This window comes from Macrobrachium nipponense, chromosome 2 (genome assembly GCF_015104395.2).
Source record: "Macrobrachium nipponense isolate FS-2020 chromosome 2, ASM1510439v2, whole genome shotgun sequence".
In the NCBI taxonomy this organism is placed as follows: Eukaryota; Metazoa; Arthropoda; class Malacostraca; order Decapoda; family Palaemonidae; genus Macrobrachium; species Macrobrachium nipponense.
The window spans coordinates 58,125,299-58,145,219 of record NC_087201.1 but is presented as its reverse complement, the minus strand read 5'-3'; the positions used below and the strand labels follow the sequence as shown (position 1 = coordinate 58,145,219).

Genomic DNA, 19,921 nt, shown 5'->3' with positions numbered 1-19,921 from the left:
TGTTTCGCTCAGATATGCCTGCTTGAGAATTTCCTTATGATCGATAATAGTAACAAACCTATTCCTTCGTAGAAGAGAGTAGCTGGTAACTCAGGCAGAATAGTGCGAAACGAGAGGTTGCTGTCATTGTGGATGACGCAGTATATTTAATCGGTACTCCCGGCAACTTCCCAGGAGTTTCCGATTTAACATTTGGTTATAGCTAATATTACGACAACACAAAAATCAGCTTCTGTATTTAGCGAATTCTGTTTCGCTTAAATATGCCAACTTGAGAGTTTCTGTTAAAATAATGGTAAATCTATTCCTTATAGATGAATAGAATAGCTGGCAACTCGGCATAAGACTGCGAGAAGGTGAACATAAGCTGCTGCCTGTAACTGTCACAGTGTCACACACTGTCACCAACTCAGTTTTAGGTAGCTCGTTGTTATGCTCGTCGTCTAACGTTCTCTCTCCCCGCGGGATTGATTGACGAACTGTATCTCTGCCCTACAATCATGACTTTCGCCTTGGGTTGAGGGGATTCTGGTAATCATGAATAAACGACTTCCTTTTGCTAAGAAATTTTCAACAGAGATATCTCTTAGACAAATGTTCGGCGCTGCTACCGCACTGTAACAGAATTCTGTACGAGTCTACGCAGCATAGCACTAATATAATGCTCTCCTGCTTATGCAAAGCGCAGCCTTATTAGGGAAGGAAGCATGCTTAGTGAGGGAATGGATGAGTCTGCTGGGGACCATTTCCTCGCTGGAGAAGCTTGTTTCCCTGAATAGACTGCAATTCAGACCTCTACAGTTTTTTCCTACAGGAAAGAACTGAAATAACATCAAATATCTAGAGATAATTCTAAACGTCTCTCAATGGGTTAAGGATCACCTCAGGTGATACTGAGAGGGAGCCAGGCATCCGGACAAGAGGTCGTGCTACACATAATCTAAAAGAATTGGAAGCAATTTGGTTGGCTCTCCAGTTCCTCGAAGAGTGAGTTTTTGGTCGAGTGGTCCAAATCATCTCAGATAATTCCGCAGCTCTCTCATATCCCAAGAAGAGAGAGATGGTTATCGGCATAGGCACGGAACGTAACGATCCTTAAGAGGTTCGTTACACTATTCCACGTCCGTGCGGATCTTCTCGATCGACGGCAGCAACTACTGACGTTTGAGTAATCCTCGCTTAGAAGTATGTCGAGAGTTGTGGAGGGACTTTGGGGTAACGTTCCTTTCGTAGATTTCTTTGCAATATTGAAGACGAAGAAGCTTCCTCTATGTTGCGCCTTATTCTCGATCCGAGAGCGGTAGCAATAGACGCCATCCTTAGTATGGAATGGGGATAGTTGGTTAGCCCTTTTCCCCTTTTCAAAAGCTTAGGAAAGATAATAAGATAATCGCTGGCGTCAGAGGGAGTGAGAAAGACGCTGATCGCCCCATGTTGGCCTTCGAGAGGCTGGATTTTTCACAGAGGGGGGGGTCACGTCCTTCAGAGAGCACTTTCCAAGGACCCTTCCCGAGAGAATCGGTCTACTCTAACAGCCTCACTTCGAGAGGTACCTAAAATCTCTCTGCTCTGAGTCTGAATGCGTTCAGACTGTCAAGAAGCGAGAGGATCTTCAAGATTAATTGCAAGTCTCATTGCCAAAGCAAAGCAGTGCTGCATATTTTGCAGTGTACCAATCGGAGTGGGCCGTTTTTGGACATAGGGCAGGAAGAATGACTGTTCCTCCACCTCTGACATCTGTGAATTACTTTACCGCCTTCCCATTCCGTCTGAATATGGGATAAGCAAGCAGTCCCAACGATTGTAGAATACGGAAATATGTTGACGGCCGCTATGGAAATCTTGAAATTGTCTAGATCGAAGCTTCCGGCATGGAACTTTGATGTAGTCTGAAGTTCCTGATGTCAAAGCATTTCGAACCTCTCCTTTCTGTAAACTTAATACACGTAACCAGAAAGGCTAATTTTCTAACCACTCTAGCTACGGCAAAGAGGGTTAGTGAGGTTTAGCCATCATCAGAGGTTTTGGCTTTAGAGGACATAATTCGGTGTCCTCTAAGCCTTCCGTTCTTGCTAAGAACGAAAACCCGTCTAACCCTTGGCCCAGAGACCTGGAGATCAAGGGGATGGCACAAATTATTGGGCAAGAGCCACAGAGAGTCCTGTGCCCTGTCGGGACTCTCAAGTTTTATCTTGATAAAACTAAAGAAAGTCGAGGTCATTCGGACAATCTGCGGTGTTCCGTAAAAAGACCAGACTTGCCCATGTCGAAAGAACGCCCTGGCGTTATTTTTAAGGAGTCTTTCTAAGAAGGCTCATTCGTCATGTTTGAACAAAGATTTGAAACCTTTTAAAGTAAATGCTCACGAGGTGAGGGCGCGGCCTCGGAAGCATTCAACAAAGCATGACACTCAGTAATATCTTGAGTGCCACGTTTGAGCGAAGCAACTCTGTGTTCGCTTCACACTCCCGACGGGATGTGAAGACGACATATGAGATCTGCGAGTCGCTAGGACCATACATATCCGTAGAAATATTATTGGAGGCAGGAAGCAGCACGACTCCTATCCCATAAAAAAGGGATAGGTGTGCTTTTAACTTTGAAGGGTTGGTCGCTTGAGGCGCTTTCCCTTTCTTTAGCCTAGAAAGTTATGGACTAACTTCGATAGGTTAGGTCAGGTGGGGTGGTTTTTAGCTTCGTTGCCTTCACAGTATGGTCAATATGGTCTAGTCACATGTGGTCACGCTCCGTTGACAGATTCCATCTAGAGCGCACCAACTACACAGGTCACTACCTTGTTGGCAACTCTAGTAAAGCAAAAGCAGACTTCGGTGACAGTAATCAAGAAGTCAGCTATGCTAACAGGTAAGGAATCAAGATGTCAATCATCTGCACTTGAGGTGTTTCCAAATCCTTCTATTCTGTCCCTTCCCACCTCCAATGGTGGGATTCAGCTATATATATATCTGACAGTAAGTTTCATGAACAAAATGTTATTGTTATGATACAATAAAGTTTGTTCATACTTACCTGGCAGATATATATAATTAAAGTACCCACCCACCTCCCCTCAGGGGACAGTGGTATGAAAAATCTGAATAGAAAATGGAATGATCCTGATATCCGCCTCCCAGCGGCGGAATGGGTACTAACCACCCTGGCCGCACCACTGCGTGTGCCGAGAGTTTTGAAATTCTGTCGGACTTCGGAGAATACAGCTATATATATATCTGCCAGGTAAGTATGAACAAACTTTATTGTATCATAACAATAACATATTTCCAGTTTTATACTAATGCTTTTTTATACGTTTTTAGGCAGTACAGTGTAGACTATAAATTGGAGACCTACCTCAAAATTGCTCGACTTTATCTTGAAGATGATGATCCAGTTCAAGGAGAAGCTTATATCAATCGTGCTAGTATTTTGCAGGTATGGACTGAAGGATAAATGCTTAACCCAAGCTCTTTTGTAATAATCTTGTTTAGCACTGCTGTAGATGTAGCATTGAACCCATTGTTTATTTTTTAATATTTACATATTGTTTCATTGTGTGGAGTTAGGGAACAGAGAAACATAGTAGTTATGAGATCCTAAAATGTTTATGATTGGGAATATGTTTAAAATTAATTTTGATCATCCATCATATGGCTGTGTTGTTCATCTGTTCTCTATGGAGTTTCCTTATACTATTCTTTTGGCAGGCTGAATCCAAGAATGAGCAGTTACAAATATATTATAAAGTTTGCTATGCTCGTGTCCTTGATTATCGAAGAAAGTTCATTGAGGCTGCCCAGCGATATAATGAGCTCTCTTATAGGCCCATTATTCATGAGGATGAAAGAATAGAAGCATTGAAAAAAGCCTTAATATGTACTGTTTTAGCTTCAGCTGGTGAGTAGTAATCTGTGCTCAGTCTTGCTTATGTTTATATGGTAGTATTAAAGATTTCTACAACTTACGCTTTTATGTAAAAAACTTACCAAATAATTACATAACTACAAATATTTAAGTACTGACAGCTAAAATTTGAAAATACCAGTTGTGATTTTTTTTATTTTGGTGTAGATAGGTAGCCCCACCCACTGCTGCTGTAGAAGAACAACATAGCAGAAAGCTCAGTTTATTTCTGCCAGCTTCCAACGAAGGTTGTATAAAGCAGCTCTTTAAACATGGATTTTTGTTGCATTTTACTGGTTGTTGAAATTTGTATGGGTGAAGTATTTTGTTGTTCTTTTCATAGCCATTCGGATTTTTAGATAGTCTGGCTGTAATTACTTTTTTTTTTTTTTTTTTTTTTTTTACGGTTGGAGACTTTTTTTTCAATCACATCTGACGATGTCTGACTTGGGATTATAAGACATGGTTGACATCTTCTAGGTATGACTCGCATATGGTGTGCACCCAATGTAAGGGTCAAGTTTGCTCTTCAGATTTGACATGTGCTGAATGTGTAGACTGGGATGATAGACAATGGGGGTTTTGTCTTCTCACCTTTCCAAACTAGAAAAGAATAGAAAGCGTAAGGACCTTCTTTCGCAATTTTCTAAGCCCACCAGGGAGGTTCTCTCATTCAGTGCTACGTAAGTCCTCTTCTTTGCAACGTTTGCCCTTTTGTGGAAGCAAGCAAAGGCCCCATTCCAGGACGAGGTAACATGCATTTTATCTCGAAAGGTATGAAAGATCTTTAGCTACTCAGGAATCTTCCAAATCGTTCCAATCTGGAAAGTTCCTATTAGCTCTGTTATGTCTCTTAAGCCCAGTCTCTCTACTGTACCACCTAATCCTTTACTCAACTCCCAAGCTTCTAAACCCAGTGCCATTGCCAGCCTTGAAGTAACATTTGAGCTTTTGGCTAACTTAATGGTTCAGTTAGGAGACAGTACGTGTTCTTTTCGATTGAGAAAAAAGTGAAGTGTTAGTGTAGGAGCTGGCTGGCCGTCCCGCCGATTTTCCTAGACTAAGGTCCCTGACATACTCCCCCACACCTGGGAGAAGTCACACTGGAGGCCCAAGGGAGGTCGGTGGGTCGGCCCCTCAGTCACACATGTTTTAGATTCCCAGGAGGTGAAAGACAGTCACTGGAAATGTGTCATGGATTGTGCTCATTGGCTTTCTTCAAGTTTGGAGTATGACACTTCAGTGATAAATCCAAACCACTGAAAAGCTCTTCGGTGGACATTTCTTACACCCCTCAGGCGCCTCCTAAGAAGGTTAAAGAATTGAAACTCTCTTGCAATTTCTGGGATAGCCCAGAGTCTTTTTCATCAGAAGGTTCTCCAGTGAGACGTCAAGAAGGAGTTCCAACTTTTTCCCGACCTGTTGTTAGGTGCAAGCATCAGTTTGGTGCACCCATCGGCACCAGGGTTGTCTTCAGAGCATCAAGCAGCATCAGAGCATGTTTTAGATAGTTCTTGCTGTCCTTGACAGTCTAGTGTGCAAGAGAGTGTAGGCACTACTCAGTGCCTAGCTCCATTTTGTGTTTTGGCTCCCGAACAACCAGTAACTCCAGGGCATATGCTGTCTCCAATTTGTGGTTTGGCTCCAGAGTGTCCAGTGACTGTCAGCCGCTCATCTGTTGTCAAGTGTACCGCAGCTCCTGAGCCCCTGTTGGTGCTTGAGCGCCCATGGGTCCCAGTGTTCTCGCCTGCGCCTGAGTACCATGCAGCGTCAGTTACACATGCAGCTTCTTCGTCATTCAACCCTCCTTCTGTTGTTGCGGTTGATACCCACCTCTTTCGGTGTCATTTGCTGAAGAGGAGAATCAGATTGCAGAGGATTCCAACCCCTGACGGCATATGGGCGCATTTGCGATTTTTACCTTTTTTCAAGCCAGCTGCTCCTGCCTTTACCTGCCTCTACTTTTCAGATGAGTAGTATTTCTTCTGAGTCATCTAAACTCCCTTGGATGATTCTTTCGACTTAAGCCGGTATAGTGAAAGCTGGCTAGCCGACAAGAGGGAACAAGGGAAGGCTGTCTTCTCTTTCCCACGTCTTGCCTGACCAGAGAAGGCATTTGTGCTATGCCACTGGAGGGCGATCTCCCTCTTTGGCGGGTGTTTCCTGCTTCTGCTCGAGGAGACTTCTCAGGTCATATAAAGTTTTCTTGAAGATCGGCATTTGCTGCAGCAAAAGGTGATGTTTTCCTTAGCCGAGATAGATCATCTTCGCAACATTTTAAAAGTTTTTAAAGTGGCTAGCTTCATAGATTTGGCAATAGGCACTTTGCCAAGAAGATTGAAGATACTCCTTCAGGCTCTACAGACATTTCTTTTGACCTGTTGGCAGTTCTCTCCTGTATAGACAGAGGCATTAGGGACAGTTCCTGTTACCCGTTCTTCTACATTTGTGATGTGTATTCTGAAGAAATGCAAACTTTGTTGTTCCTTCACATTGAAAGGAGTAACCTAACCCCAGAATTCGGCTCTCCTTTTATATCCTCTCATTTGCAACTTCTTTTTGCAAGATGTGGTAAGCAGAATTCCCTGTAACTTGCAAAAGAAGTCAACCCATGACCATTTTTTGCAATCTTCTAAGCACACCAGGGAGGTTCTCTCAATCAGTGCTAAGTAAGTCCTCCTCTCCCATGCAACATTTGCCCTTTTGTGGAGGCAAGCAAAGACCCCAGTCCAGGACAAGAGGTAACATGCATTTTATCCCTAAAGCAGTCAAGAATTATCATCTAACCCCACCCATAAGAAGTGAGGTTAGTCAACCCTGTGCAGCAGTAGGTGCCAGACTTTTCTGGCAAGAATGGAGCTGAGCATTGGGTAGTAGAGGTCCTCAGAGCAGTATACTCTATTCCCTTCATCACAGATCCTCCCTTAGTCAGGCAACCCATCAACTTGACTGCGTACTTTCTCGGATCAGAGAAGTATTCTGCACTGGCCAAAGAGGTTTCTGCTCTCCTCCAAAAAGAAGCAATAGGGAAGTGGCAGATTTAGAGTACAAAGGCTTTTACAATTGCCTATTTGTGGTCCCAAAGTTGTCAGGCGGATGGAGACCAGTGCTGGATATCAGTGCACTGAATGTTTTCATATTAAAGACAAAGTTCAGAAGGAGACAATCAAGTCAATTCTTGCTTCCATTCATCAAGATGTGTACTTCCATGTCCTCATACATTCAGACTTCAGGAAGTACCTCAGTTTTGTCCTCAGAGATCTAAGTGTTTCAGTTCAGTCACCACAACCAAGTCATTCCTACAGAATGGACTCTAGATCCAGCAGTCTGCCTGAAACTTTGTAAGTTGGTGGGGAAAGCCAATGACAGACCTTTTCGAGATTGCCAAAATTCATCGTCTTCCACTTTATTGTTCTCCGGTTCCAGATCTAGCAGCATGGGCAGTGGACACCATGCTCCTAGACTGGTAGGATAAGGAACTGTACATTTTTCTGCTCTTAGGAATATTAAAGGAAGTTCCAAGCCCACAAGAATGTATTGATGATTCTCATCACCTCATTTTGGCCCTTCAGAGAATGGTTTCCGGACCTGATAAGTCTATTAGCAGTTTTTCCCAGGTTACTCCCCCAAAGACAAAAGCTGCTCAGACAACCACACATAATGAGGGTCCATCAAGGATTGTCCACGGTGGCTCTGACTGGCTTCAAATTGTCGCCAGACTCCTCAGAGCTAAAGGCTTTTCGAGAGCAGCTGCAGAGGCCATCTATTCTCATCTCATTACCTTTAATGCTTTGGAATAGTTCACATCCACAAATCTCACCTCCTAGTAATGTTGGAATCAGCTATGTAATTACTTGGTAAGTTACATAAAAATTATATTTTTATAATAAAATTAGAATTTATGTATACTAACCAAGTGATTACAGGATGGAAGCTCACCCTCGTCCTGTCTCATAGATGATGTGGCATAAATAAATTGAGCTCTTTATGTTTTTTCCCTTTTATCCCAGTAGTGGGCAGGGCTACCTATCTACACAAAAAAACAAAGAATGGCTACTGCAATTTTCAAATTTTAGCTGCGAGTATTTAGAAATTCTTAGCTATGTAATTACCTACTTGATAGGAATACATAAAATCTCATTTTATTATGAAAAATATCATATGTGTTCTACTGTAAACCATTTGGTGTGGAAGGGAAAAATCGAAAAGGTCAAGGACTTGCACACTTTATTTATATATTTACATTTATACATGAATTTTTTTTATTAAAGGCAGCCCTCGTTTAGCGGCAGGGTTCCGTTCCTGGCCGCCGACACTGTGATTTTTGACGCCAAGCGATTTTAAAGCCTACGGCCACTGCACACCTTCTTTCGAAATTCTAGAACAGTTAACAGCGCCCTAGACCAGTCAAAACGGCGCCGTAATCCCGCAATGGCACATAAGTAAAAAATTATATTTATGCAGTATGGTACTATAGAATTTACTGTACAGTAGTACAGTACTGTACAGTACATTATAGTATTATAAATACTGTAAAGTGAAAAAAGCCTAGCTTTAATCCTTTGGGTGTCTAGAGTATGTAAAGATGTAATAAAGTTTTATACAATGTACAGGTAGCTATAGTGTTCAAGTTACGATAATTCGTCTTACGATAATCCAGTTTTATGAGACACCAAATTACAATAGCCTAACTTTATCCCATCTTCTAGTTACAAAAAGTTCAAAAAAACAGGCAAAAGAGAATGATGAAAGTATGGTTTTTAACATTATACTCGTTGCGTAAACATGTACAGCCATGAACAACCGAACGAAAAACAAATTTTTTTTTTCTGGAGTACAATCGATTTTGATAACATCCGTTTGGCTTGTATTGCAATCATCATGCTATAGTACACTATTACCGTAGTTGTTATAAATGGTGTTATGTATAACAGTACTGAGATATCTTAATGTAATAACTTTATTCACTATAGATCAAAGATCAATATAGATCAATAGGGAAATACTATACTGTTAAATTTAAACCTAGTTATAACTGAAGCTGAGAAAACTGTTCCAGCTGCTAATGACCATTATCGTGCATCGGCAACAAGGATAAAACTCCAGTGAAACGTATGCCATCAAACACCAACCGTAGATAAAATTGAGATAAAATCATTTTAATCAAAACTATTGTGCTTGAAAGAACTCATTTTGCTGTTGGTTTCTTGCCGATATAAGATAAATAACGTAAAGTTCACATTACGATGATATAAAGGAAAATTGCGAACGGAACCACTATTTTTTTTAGGCAATAAAAACATGCCCACATAATCTTGTAAAGAAAAAAAATTAGTTCACAATCACAACGAGACCTATTCAATTCATATTTCCCCTTAAAAACACATCGTATAAGGAAAAATAACCTTGTCTCATATAAGTCAAGTATTAGGATATTCGTTTATGCTAACTAGAAGCAAGAAAATTCACTCAGAATTGCGTTAAAATATAGAACACACTCGTATTCACCATCATCTGATTTCAAACCAAAACATTGGCCGCTCCGCGGCATACGGGCTTAGATTTGCCGTAGTATTTTTATAATACAATAATAGAAGAATACATACAAGATTATTGGATACAGTGAAAGTCATGTATAACTTTTTAAAGGATTTATGAAAAAGATGCATAATTAACCCTCTTACGCCGATTGGACGTATTATACGTCGAGATAAATTGTCTGTCGGGTACCGATTGGACATATTGTACGTCGACATAGAAAAGTTTTTAAAAAAATTTGCAGAAAAATACTTATAGGCCTACCAGCCGAAAACTTTTGAATCACGCGCCGTGGGGGATGCTGGGAGTTCACGGATCAAGGTGTTGTTTTGTTTAGAAGTTTGACCCAAGTGCGCATGCGCGTAATGCCTCCTCCTCGCATCAGCCAGCATCAGCGACGCGTCATCCAAGAGTGATCTTTTGCCGCAATCGTGTTTTGCCGAACTTGTGCGAGAGTTTGAATGTTTGTGTTGCTACAGGACGTTCATAGAGATGTCTCAATGACGTATGGAACGCGAAAGGCGCGTTTTACCCGTCGGAAGGGATCGTGTAAGACGTATTTTGGACTTGGATGCTGGCGAGGGACCCAGCACCCAAGATGACTGTACGGACTCCGAGATCTCAGAGACAATGTTACGGTGTCGAGTGATAACCTGGGAAGGGTTCGGACACAATGTTACGGCGGCCTCTGAGAGAGGTCCGCTTCAGGTTCGATATAAAATAAATAAAAAAAAAAATATATATATCAACACAAACAGTTGAAACTGGGGATATGAATATAGAAAGAACACTAACACAACAAAGGTTTATTTACAAGCTTACTAACAAAGGTAAATGCAGAATGGTATCTCCTATTTACATAAAAAAGATAGAATCTACACTATGAACTGGGGAAACAGTGGAGGTAATTCGAATACTTGCTAATCAGTTAGGCACTTCGAAGAGGTGGCTTCATAAAAATAGATCGGCGATTGCGGATGTCCTCTTGACTCCGTATTGCAGAAACTAATCTTCTTGTAAGGCAGGAATTCCCCAACACCTGTAACAGGACCTTTTTCCTTCTCTGAAGTCTGCTCGACGTAGAGACAACTCGGTCGTCCACACCAGAAGACGACTAACCATATCCAACCAACTCTCGAACAACTCTTCTTTTGATTGATACTTCGTCGGTTTCTTTCGTCTCTAGTCTCTCTCGTAGTAGCCATCTTGCTTGGTGAGACGTACCCGCGTGAAGTCAGATTAATCAACAGATATCACAAGTTTAACATACGACTAGAATTTTGAGAAATATCTAGAAGTGTTCGTGAAACTATCGGTGATAAAGAATTAGTGTGTTAAAAGTTGTGAAAATAGTAGGATAAAGCGTCTTCTAAGTTAGTTATCAGTGTAATACTATAAATCAGAACAAGATGCAGTAAGTTCCAACTGCGGGAAGAGGTGGCGTAATTTTGGCGTGTTTAGCAGAATTCGCAATACGATGAGGTAGCAGGAAGGGAACTGGCATTTCTCATCTGAAATCAGCAACAGTCCTAACCAAAAAAGATACAAAAGCATTCATAGATATATTGAAGGATATAATCCTTCAAACTGGAACAAATCTAATGAAAACATCTTGAAAATAATTGAAGAAGTTCCAAATAAAATCCAAGTGGTCAAGAGACTCATAAAGAAAATATACATAAACCAACATATTCGACAAAGAAAATGAATAAGGTGAATCTTGTGAATATCCTATTGATGCATTAGGAAAAAGAATGCCAAAAGCATGCAAAAACTGTGTAAGGTTTGGTATAGCATAGTCAATCCACAAAACCTAATCAGAAAATGTGCTGCATGCAACATTCCGACCCATCCACAGTGTGCTGAGGTACAAGATTTGAGAAAGATACAAGAATTTTTTGTTGCAACATGTCTATCATGGATAGACAATGTTATTAAATCAAGATTGAATGTACAAATAGTTGAGGATGAAGAAGAAGAGGAAGAGGAAAGGAAGAAGAAGAAGAAAAAGAAGAAGAGGAAAACGGAAGAGAAGTAAACAAACAAAAATGAAAATGACAGCCCAAAAAAAATAAGGAAAACAAGAACAAGATAAAAGCTATAATGGAGCAGAGATACTACTGATCATACATATGATGGGCAATAAAGCAGCATACCTACGAAGAAATAAATTACGATATGACAAACAGAAAAGCAAAATCCGAAGAGGCTTACCCAGATCTATACAATGACGGGAAAGAGAAAAACTAGGATCAAGAAAACAAAGACAAAATCTGCAACCTTTTGAAAAGAGGGAATTGCAAGATTGGAGAAAGATGTTACTACAAACATCCTAAGATATGTCAAAACTATGAAATATAGGTAAATGTGCATACTTAGATAGATATGGGGATGATTGCAGAGATCTGCATCCAAAAATATGTAAAAACCTAAAAGAAGGAAAAGGATGTAAGTTCGACAAAAAATGCAAATATATGCACCTGTAGCCATGAATCATAAATCAAATATAAACAACCAACCAGTAATAAAATCCAAAAATAAGAAAGAAACAAATAAAGAGAGAAATCAAGATATCAGGTAAAAGAGAAAAGCAAACCACCAATGCCGATATTATGCAGAGGTGTCAGCAAAAAATTTTCAAAGCATCAGCTCCGAAATTCTACTCAAGAGATAATAACTGTATTTATTATGCAAGAGGATATTGCAGAAACGGGAGACGAAAATTGCAGATTCAGACACAAAATGAATAATTATGGATGAAGGAAGATCAAATATTATGGAAAAGTTGGATTTTTTTAATGTCAGAATTTCTGGAAATGAAAAAAAAGAAAACAACATACCAGAACAGGAAAGAGACATGGAAAATCCTTATTACTACCAGTATTAAATGAAGGAGAAAAACACGCAAAACATCATAGTATGAATGCGCAGGGTTTAGTTACGAGTAACTCAAAAAAGAAAAATAGAGTACTTAGAAGAACTAACCCCAAAAATGAAAAGAAAATAGATATAATGAATATAAGTGAAACCTGGTATTCCCAAGAAGGGACTGGGAATGATGATCAAATAAAAGAGTTTTCCAAAACTATAGATCAGATAGAAAAAATAGGAATCAAAGGGGGAAGAACCGCAATAAATATGGGAAAGACAAAAAACAAGGAAAAATATATGAGAAATATAGTAATCAGAAATGTAACTAATAGCGGTAGAATTTGAATCTGAAAAATTGATGAACATAGTAATATATAGACTCTAATACTAAGAGTTTGACTTAATAATTGAAAAAAATTTGGATATGATATATGTAGAAATCACAAGGACTGGACTATTCTCCTATCTGTGACTTCAACTTTTCCTTCCGCGTAGAATGGAAGAACGAATAGGGAGATTTGTGTGGTTGTACTTATATACTATAAAAAAGAGAGAATAGTAGTGCAGAAGATAAACGAGGAACAATTTGAAAAAGCTATAGATATGCTACTAGAATACAACATCAACAAATAAATCACTGCCAACAAGAAAGGAAAATACTTAGACCTAGTTTATTTGTGAACGAGATGGGAATTATGTTAAAGCAAATAATAGGTGTTTATAATGCGAGTATTTCAGACCATAATGTTCATAGAATTAAAACCGTTCAATTCCAAAGCAAGTGAAAATTAAAAAGAGATAAGCAGAAATGAAAAAGTGGGAAGGATATGGAAAAATACAACTTCTACAGTAAAAATATAAAAAATGGTCAGAAATTAATGAAGAATAAACAATTGATTGGGATAAACATTTCGTAGTGATGACATAAGGGTAAATACGGAGATATTATTATAAAATAAAATATTGGAGAAAATTAGTGGAAAAAATATAAACCCGAAAAAGAAAAGTAAACATCATCATTCTGCATAACCAAAGAGGAAAGAAGGATCTTGTTCCAGAAATCAGAAAGTGGAAAAAGGTCTGCAAAAGAAAAAAAAAAATGCATGGAAAGTTATAGAACTAAAAAGTAAGTATAGAAAAATGCAGAACAACAAAGATTATACAACTCAAAAGAAAACAAAATGAAAACAAAAACGGGGACTTGGGCCGAACAAAAAAACCCTATTAAATATCAAGCAAAAACCCCAAATATTATACTACCTTATGCGAAGAAGATGAAATAAAAGAAGAATAGAAATCGGCCCTCTGAGAAATTGAAGGGAGGGATTAACGAATGAAAAAGGAAAATTAAAGTGACAACATATACTGGCAGAACGATATGAGAGAATTCACCCCTAGAATAAGAATAATGAAGATAATGATATAGAATAAAGGGATTGGGAAAATAGTGTTAAATATTTAGCTGGGACATAGAATAATTAATGAAGCTGATATTTTGTCAGGCTATTAATGAAAATTAAAAAATAGGAGCTGCTTTTGCCAGGGCCTGATTGGAATACTCGCTATTTTGTTAAGAAAGTAGGGTCATTCTATCGCCAAAGCCACTGCAATATTATTAAGTACAAAGTGTAGATACTTGGCAAGATTAAGATGAGAAACAAAAATGAGCACAAAATTTAGCATATATACCCCTACTTTCAAAAGTGGATCAAGACTAGAGGCAAGTAATTATAGGCCTGTGAGTCTAACATCACATATTATGAAAGTGTATGGAAAGGGTAAGTGAAGAAAAATATTATGAAACATTAATAAAAAATAATTTGTTTAATAAAGGACAACATGGTTTCGTACCCCCGGAAAAGTACACAAACCCAACTGTTAGTCCACCGTGAGAACATATTTCAAAAAATATGCAAAGCGGAAATGAAAACAGATGTGGTTTATTTAGACTTTGCAAAAGCTTTTGATAAAGTAGAGACCATAATATTATGCGAAGAAAATTAGAAAACACAATATCGTGGATAAAGTAGGAAGATGGTTAAAAGAATTTTTACACAACAGAAAACAGATAGTTATTGCAAACGACGAGAAATCGGATGAAGCCAAGGTAATATCCGGTGTGCCGCAAGGTACGGTGTTAGCTGCAATACTGTTTGTTATTATGATTGAAGACATAGACAGTAATGTTAAGGATTCGGTAGTGAGTAGTTTCGCAGATGACACAAGAATAAGTAGAGAAATTACTTGTGATGAAGATAGGAACGCTCTACAAAGAGACCTTAACAAAGTATATGATGGGCAGAGGTAAATAGGATGGTATTTAACTCTGATAAATTTGAATCAATAAATTATGGAGACAGAGAAAGAAAGCTATATGCATATAAGGGACCTAATAATGAGACCATCACAAATAAGGAAGCAGTTAAAGACCTGGTGTGATGATGAATAGGAACATGTTTATGCAATGATCAAATAGCAACTCTGTTGGCAAAATGTAAAGCAAAAATGGGAATGTTGTTACGGCACTTCAAACAAAAAAAGCTGAACACATGAATAAGCTTTAAAAAAACATATGTTCGTAGTCCACTTGAATATTGCAATATGATATGGTACCCACACTATCAAAAGGATATTGCACAAATAGAGAGTGTACAAAGGTCCTTTACAGCTAGAATAGAAGAAGTTAAGGACCTAGACTACTGGGAAAGACTACAATTCTTAAAATTATATAGTCTAGAAAGGAGAAGAGAACGCTACATGATAATTCAGGCATGGAAACAGATAGAAGGAATAGCAGAAAATATCATGGAACTAAAAATATCAGAAAGAGCAAGCAGAGGTAGATTAATAGTGCCCAAAACTATACCAGGAAAAATAAGGAAAGCACACAGGACATTAATCCACTACGCACCAGCATCGATAATGCAGCGTCTATTCAATGCGTTGCCAGCTCATCTGAGGAATATATCAGGAGTGAGCGTAGATGTTTTAAGAATAAGCTCGACAAATATCTAAACTGCATCCCAGACCATCCAAGATTGGAAGATGCAAAATATACCGAGATGTACTAGCAACTCTCTGGTAGACATTAGAGGTTGCCTCACACTGAGGGACCTGGGGCAACCCGAACAAGATGTAAGGTCTGTAAGGTAAGGACGATCACTGCTGCTGATCTCTCACTGATAATCTGATCGGTGGCTCTTACTAACTGGTGATCTCTCTCTTTTACGATCACTGCTCTCCAAAGTTCGTTCGTTGTATTTATACGGCACTCAGGGGGCGGAGCCTACGGTGAGGTCACAGACTCCCGAGTTTACTAGGACTCCCTAGATGAATCTAGACGAGGTATTGCATCAGAAAATCGCGGTGTTTCTCACGTAACATTGGCGCGTTTTTGCGCTCCACAACACGCCCGATGATTCTAGAACCATCATGATAACAGGCACCTCCAACACATTGCGCTAAAGCCTCCTTGCTGCCAAACTTCTCGAAAATGCGTTCTCCTTTCCTTTATCTTCCTTTGCTATGAAGCAATTACCATCACAATGACCTAGCGCCTCAACGCCATTCTGTGCTCTAGGTGTGTGTCGTGTGCCTTTAGTAACCCCTAGGAAGCATCAGGGTGTCCTTAGGGGCATTCGTAGGCCTTTGGGAGGCCTCGAACCATGGGACATTGATGCATACTTATTGGAGCTCGATCGGGAGTATGTCGTAAGTTCCTTCATTTTGATGGCGGTTGGTCATCTAGTGATGAGGACATCACTCCCGATGTCAGTGATGATGAATATTTGCCCCCAATGTCTGTTCGAGGCTCACATCCCGAAAGTGAGCTCGAATTTAGTGGTTTTAGTGCTTATGAGGGGGAATCTGAGGAGGGGGAGGATGAGGATATAGGGTCTAGTTTTGTCGCTGATGACGATACAGAAAGCGAGGGCCTAAGTGAGAGAGATGGGCCAGTGTGGGGGGGGTTTCGTGTGCGAAATTGTGCCCGCACACGTGCAAGGGCACGTAGAAGGTCGGAGCGTCGCGCAAGCCAAGGTGCAGGTCGGTCATCCGAGAGCGACGAGGGGTGGACAGAGGACCCCACCCCACCTAACATGCACCCATTCACGGCAACACCTGGGCTCACCGTACCTATTCCTCTCACTGCTCTGGGGTTCATTCAGCTGTTCCTTATACGGGAATTGCTAGAGTACCTGGTAGCAGAGACGGCGGACTACGCTTGGTACTGCCGTGATGAACTCAGCACGACATTGTCGTATCACTGGCAGGGCTGCAACCTAATATTTGCTCCCTTTCATATTAGGCGTTTCATTGAGTTTTATATAAGAAAATGTGCACAATTTCATGTAAAATACAACAAAAAATATTTGAAGGTTGTAGGTTTTCTCATTTTCGAAATACTAATTGCATATAAATCACGATAAATAGAAAAACCACGTTCGGTCAACTTTGACTCAACCGAAATGGTCAAAAAACGCAATTGTAAGCAAATACTCTTACAGTGTAGTAATATTCAGTCATTTATCTTCATTTTGAAACAAATTCGAAGTCTCTAGCACAATATTTAGATTTATGGTAAATTTTTGAAAAAACTTTTTCCTTCCTCCGCACGCCGATTCTCCGCCTCAATTCTCCGAAATGCGTACGTCACATTCTCCTAATATTTGCTCCCTTTCATATTAGGCATTTCATAGAGTTTTATATATGAAAATATGCGCAATTTCATGTAGAATATGAAAAAAATATTTGAAGGTTGTAGCTTTTCTCATTTTCAAAATATTTGCATATAAAATAAAATATAAAAATTTTGACATTTGGTCAACTTAAACTCGTCCAAAATGGTAGAAAACTGCAATTGTAAGCTAAATCTCTTACAGCATAGTAATATTCAATCCTTTGTCTTCATTTTGAAACAAATTGGAAGTCTCTAGAACAATATTTAGATTTACGGTGAATTTTTGAAAAAAAAAAAATTTTTACATCGAGCGTTACGAATTCGTCGCATCATTTTGTGATAATATTTTCTCTGTGTTGCTTTGATTGTTTTACAATGTGTTATATACCAAAATGATTGCAATTTAGTGTACAGTACAACAACAAAAAATTAATTCGTTAGCTTTAACTGTTTTGCTCACAGCGCGATTTGAATACAATTATATATGAAATTTTGTTTTTGCACTATCACATATCGCATTATTTATATATATGATAATTATATTTTTTTCATTTCTGATGGTTGCATACTAAACTTCAGGCAATGACAAAAAAAGGAGCCAAAAATGAACTCTTAATCTTGAAAACTAAGCGCGCTGTGATTTTTTGAAAAAAATATTTTTTCTGCTTCAGCGCTCACTCTGAGACACCCCCGGCATACGGGAGATAATTTTTATTATACCCCTTCGGCGTAAGAGGGTTAATAAAATAACACCATGCATTTTTCAGACAGTGGCGGACAAGAACGAACATGAAAAAACATCCTCTGACAATGTGGAGGGTAGTTACAAAAGCTGCCTTAATTTGTATCATATTTATGTACAAAAATAAAAATACCCTATACGTAATATATTTTCATGCACATTTCAAACTTAAAGCATGAACATTTATAAAATCGACACATCAATCGCTAAATTTGCACACTTTTAAACTATATTTTCAAAAGAGCGGCAGGTGGCGGCTTACAAGAACGAACATGAAAAAACGTATTTTGATAACGTGAAGGGCAGTTTCAAAAGCTGCCTTTGTATCATATCAGAAGAGCGGCAGGTGGCGGCTTACAAGAATGAACATGAACAAACATTGTATTTTGATAACGTTAAGGGCAGTTTCAAAAGCTGCCTTTGTATCATATTTCTGTGCAGAAATAAAAATACCTTATACGTAATACATTTTCATACACATTTTAAACATAAAACATAAAACCATGAACATTTATAAATTGACACATCCATAGCTAAATTTGCACTTATGTAAACTCGATATTTTTGGCGTAGAACAGCGTCAGAGGCCTATATTTTACCCTAATACCTATGTAATAACTCCATTAAAAATTTGTTAATATCATTTGCATAACCTTTATGGTCTGAATGGCAATTCTATAAATGTATGAACTCGTTAGACATAACAGCGCCAGCGGCGCTGTTAACCGAAAATTGTGCCGTAAAAATACCTTAAAATGCTGTATTTTTTAAATCTGCCACAAGGCCAGCGCTATCTTCGGCGATTTGATTGCCCAGGCCGAAGGACGACGGAGGAGAAGGGGCTTCAAGGCTTCTCATGGGTGGTTCGAGAAATTCCGTAAACGGACTGGCATCCATTCGGTGATGCGGCAAGCTCGGACACGAAAGCGGCCGAAGTCTTTAAAAAGTGATGAGACTGGCCTTTTTTGGGGAAAAAAGGGAAAAAAAATGCCTCGTTGGACGTACATCACGGAGGAAGAGAAGAAGCTACCCGGGCATAAGCCTATGAAAGACAGGCTTATGCTCGCACTTTGTTCCAACGCCAGTGGGGATTGCAAGGTGAAGCCCCTACTTGTCTATCATTCGGAGACTCCTCGAGCCTTCAAGGCCCACAAAGTGCTTAAGGAGAAGCTTCCAGTGATGTGGAGGGCTAATGCGAAAGCCTGGGTAACGAGACTTTTATTCACCGAGTGGGTAAATCTTTGTTTCGGCCCGACAGTGAAGATGTTCTTGGAAGAGAAGCACCTCCCTCTGAAATGTCTGCTGGTGTTGGACAATCCCCCTGCTCACCCTCCTGGCCTCGAGGAAGATATCCTAGCGGAGTATTCGTTTATCAAGGTTCTTTATCTTTCGCCTAACACCACCCCTCTCCTCCAGCCCATGGACCAGCAAGTGATATCAAACTTCAAGAAGCAGTATACAAAACATCTTTCAAGAGATGTTTCAACATCACCGATACCACAAACCTCACCTTGCGTAAATTTTGGAAAGAGCATTTCGATATCGTAATATGCATCCGACTCATCGACCAAGCTTGGCCGGAGGTTTCGAGGCAAACCTTGAAATTCCTTGTGTAGGAAACTCTGGCCTGATGCCGTATTTGCCCGAGGACTTCAAGGGATTCGACGTGGGCAAAGCTGGTGCTGCAGATTCAGAAACAGTTGACGATCTGAAACTGTTTCGCAACCAGATCTTGACGAGATCGTTGCACTCGGCAAGCCCATGGGGGCTGGTTGTCGACGAGGACGACATCAATGATCTTCTCGAGGAGCACCAAGAGGAGCTTATGACGGATGACCTGAAGGAGTTGGAGGCCATGCAACATACCGTCGTCCAAGAGGAGTGTCTAGCAGCGGCGAGAGAGGACGACAACTCGATTACAACGGTAGAAATTAAGGATGCTCTAGCTGCTTTCATAAGGTGAATCATTCGTAGAAAAGAGACACCCCGAAAAGGCTTACACAGGTCGTATGCTTGCACAGTTCGATGACGTTTGCCTGAGTCGTTTCAGGAACATTGTCAAAAGTAGGCAGAAGCAATCTCTCTTGGATAGTTATTTTTTAAAGAGGCCTTTAGTAGGAGTAGTAAGCAAAAAGGAAGAACCAAGAGATACTAAAAAACAGGAAGTTGAAAGTGGTGAAGAAGTTAAAAAA

At 39.7% G+C, this 19,921-nt stretch overlaps 2 protein-coding genes across 2 annotated transcripts in view; one reads left to right on the top strand and one right to left on the bottom strand.

The window, feature by feature from the left end:
- Window positions 1-19,921, bottom strand: part of LOC135220609 (COP9 signalosome complex subunit 4-like) — a 123,352-nt gene that overhangs the window by 5,978 nt on the left and 97,453 nt on the right. The gene's annotated exons all lie outside the window — the stretch shown is intronic.
- Window positions 1-19,921, top strand: part of LOC135221569 (COP9 signalosome complex subunit 4-like) — a 40,945-nt gene that overhangs the window by 4,889 nt on the left and 16,135 nt on the right. Inside the window, exons 2-3 of the mRNA XM_064259263.1 lie at window positions 3,318-3,432; window positions 3,705-3,894. Coding sequence (XP_064115333.1) covers window positions 3,318-3,432; window positions 3,705-3,894 — 305 coding nt within the window. The remainder of the gene's footprint in view (window positions 1-3,317; window positions 3,433-3,704; window positions 3,895-19,921) is intronic.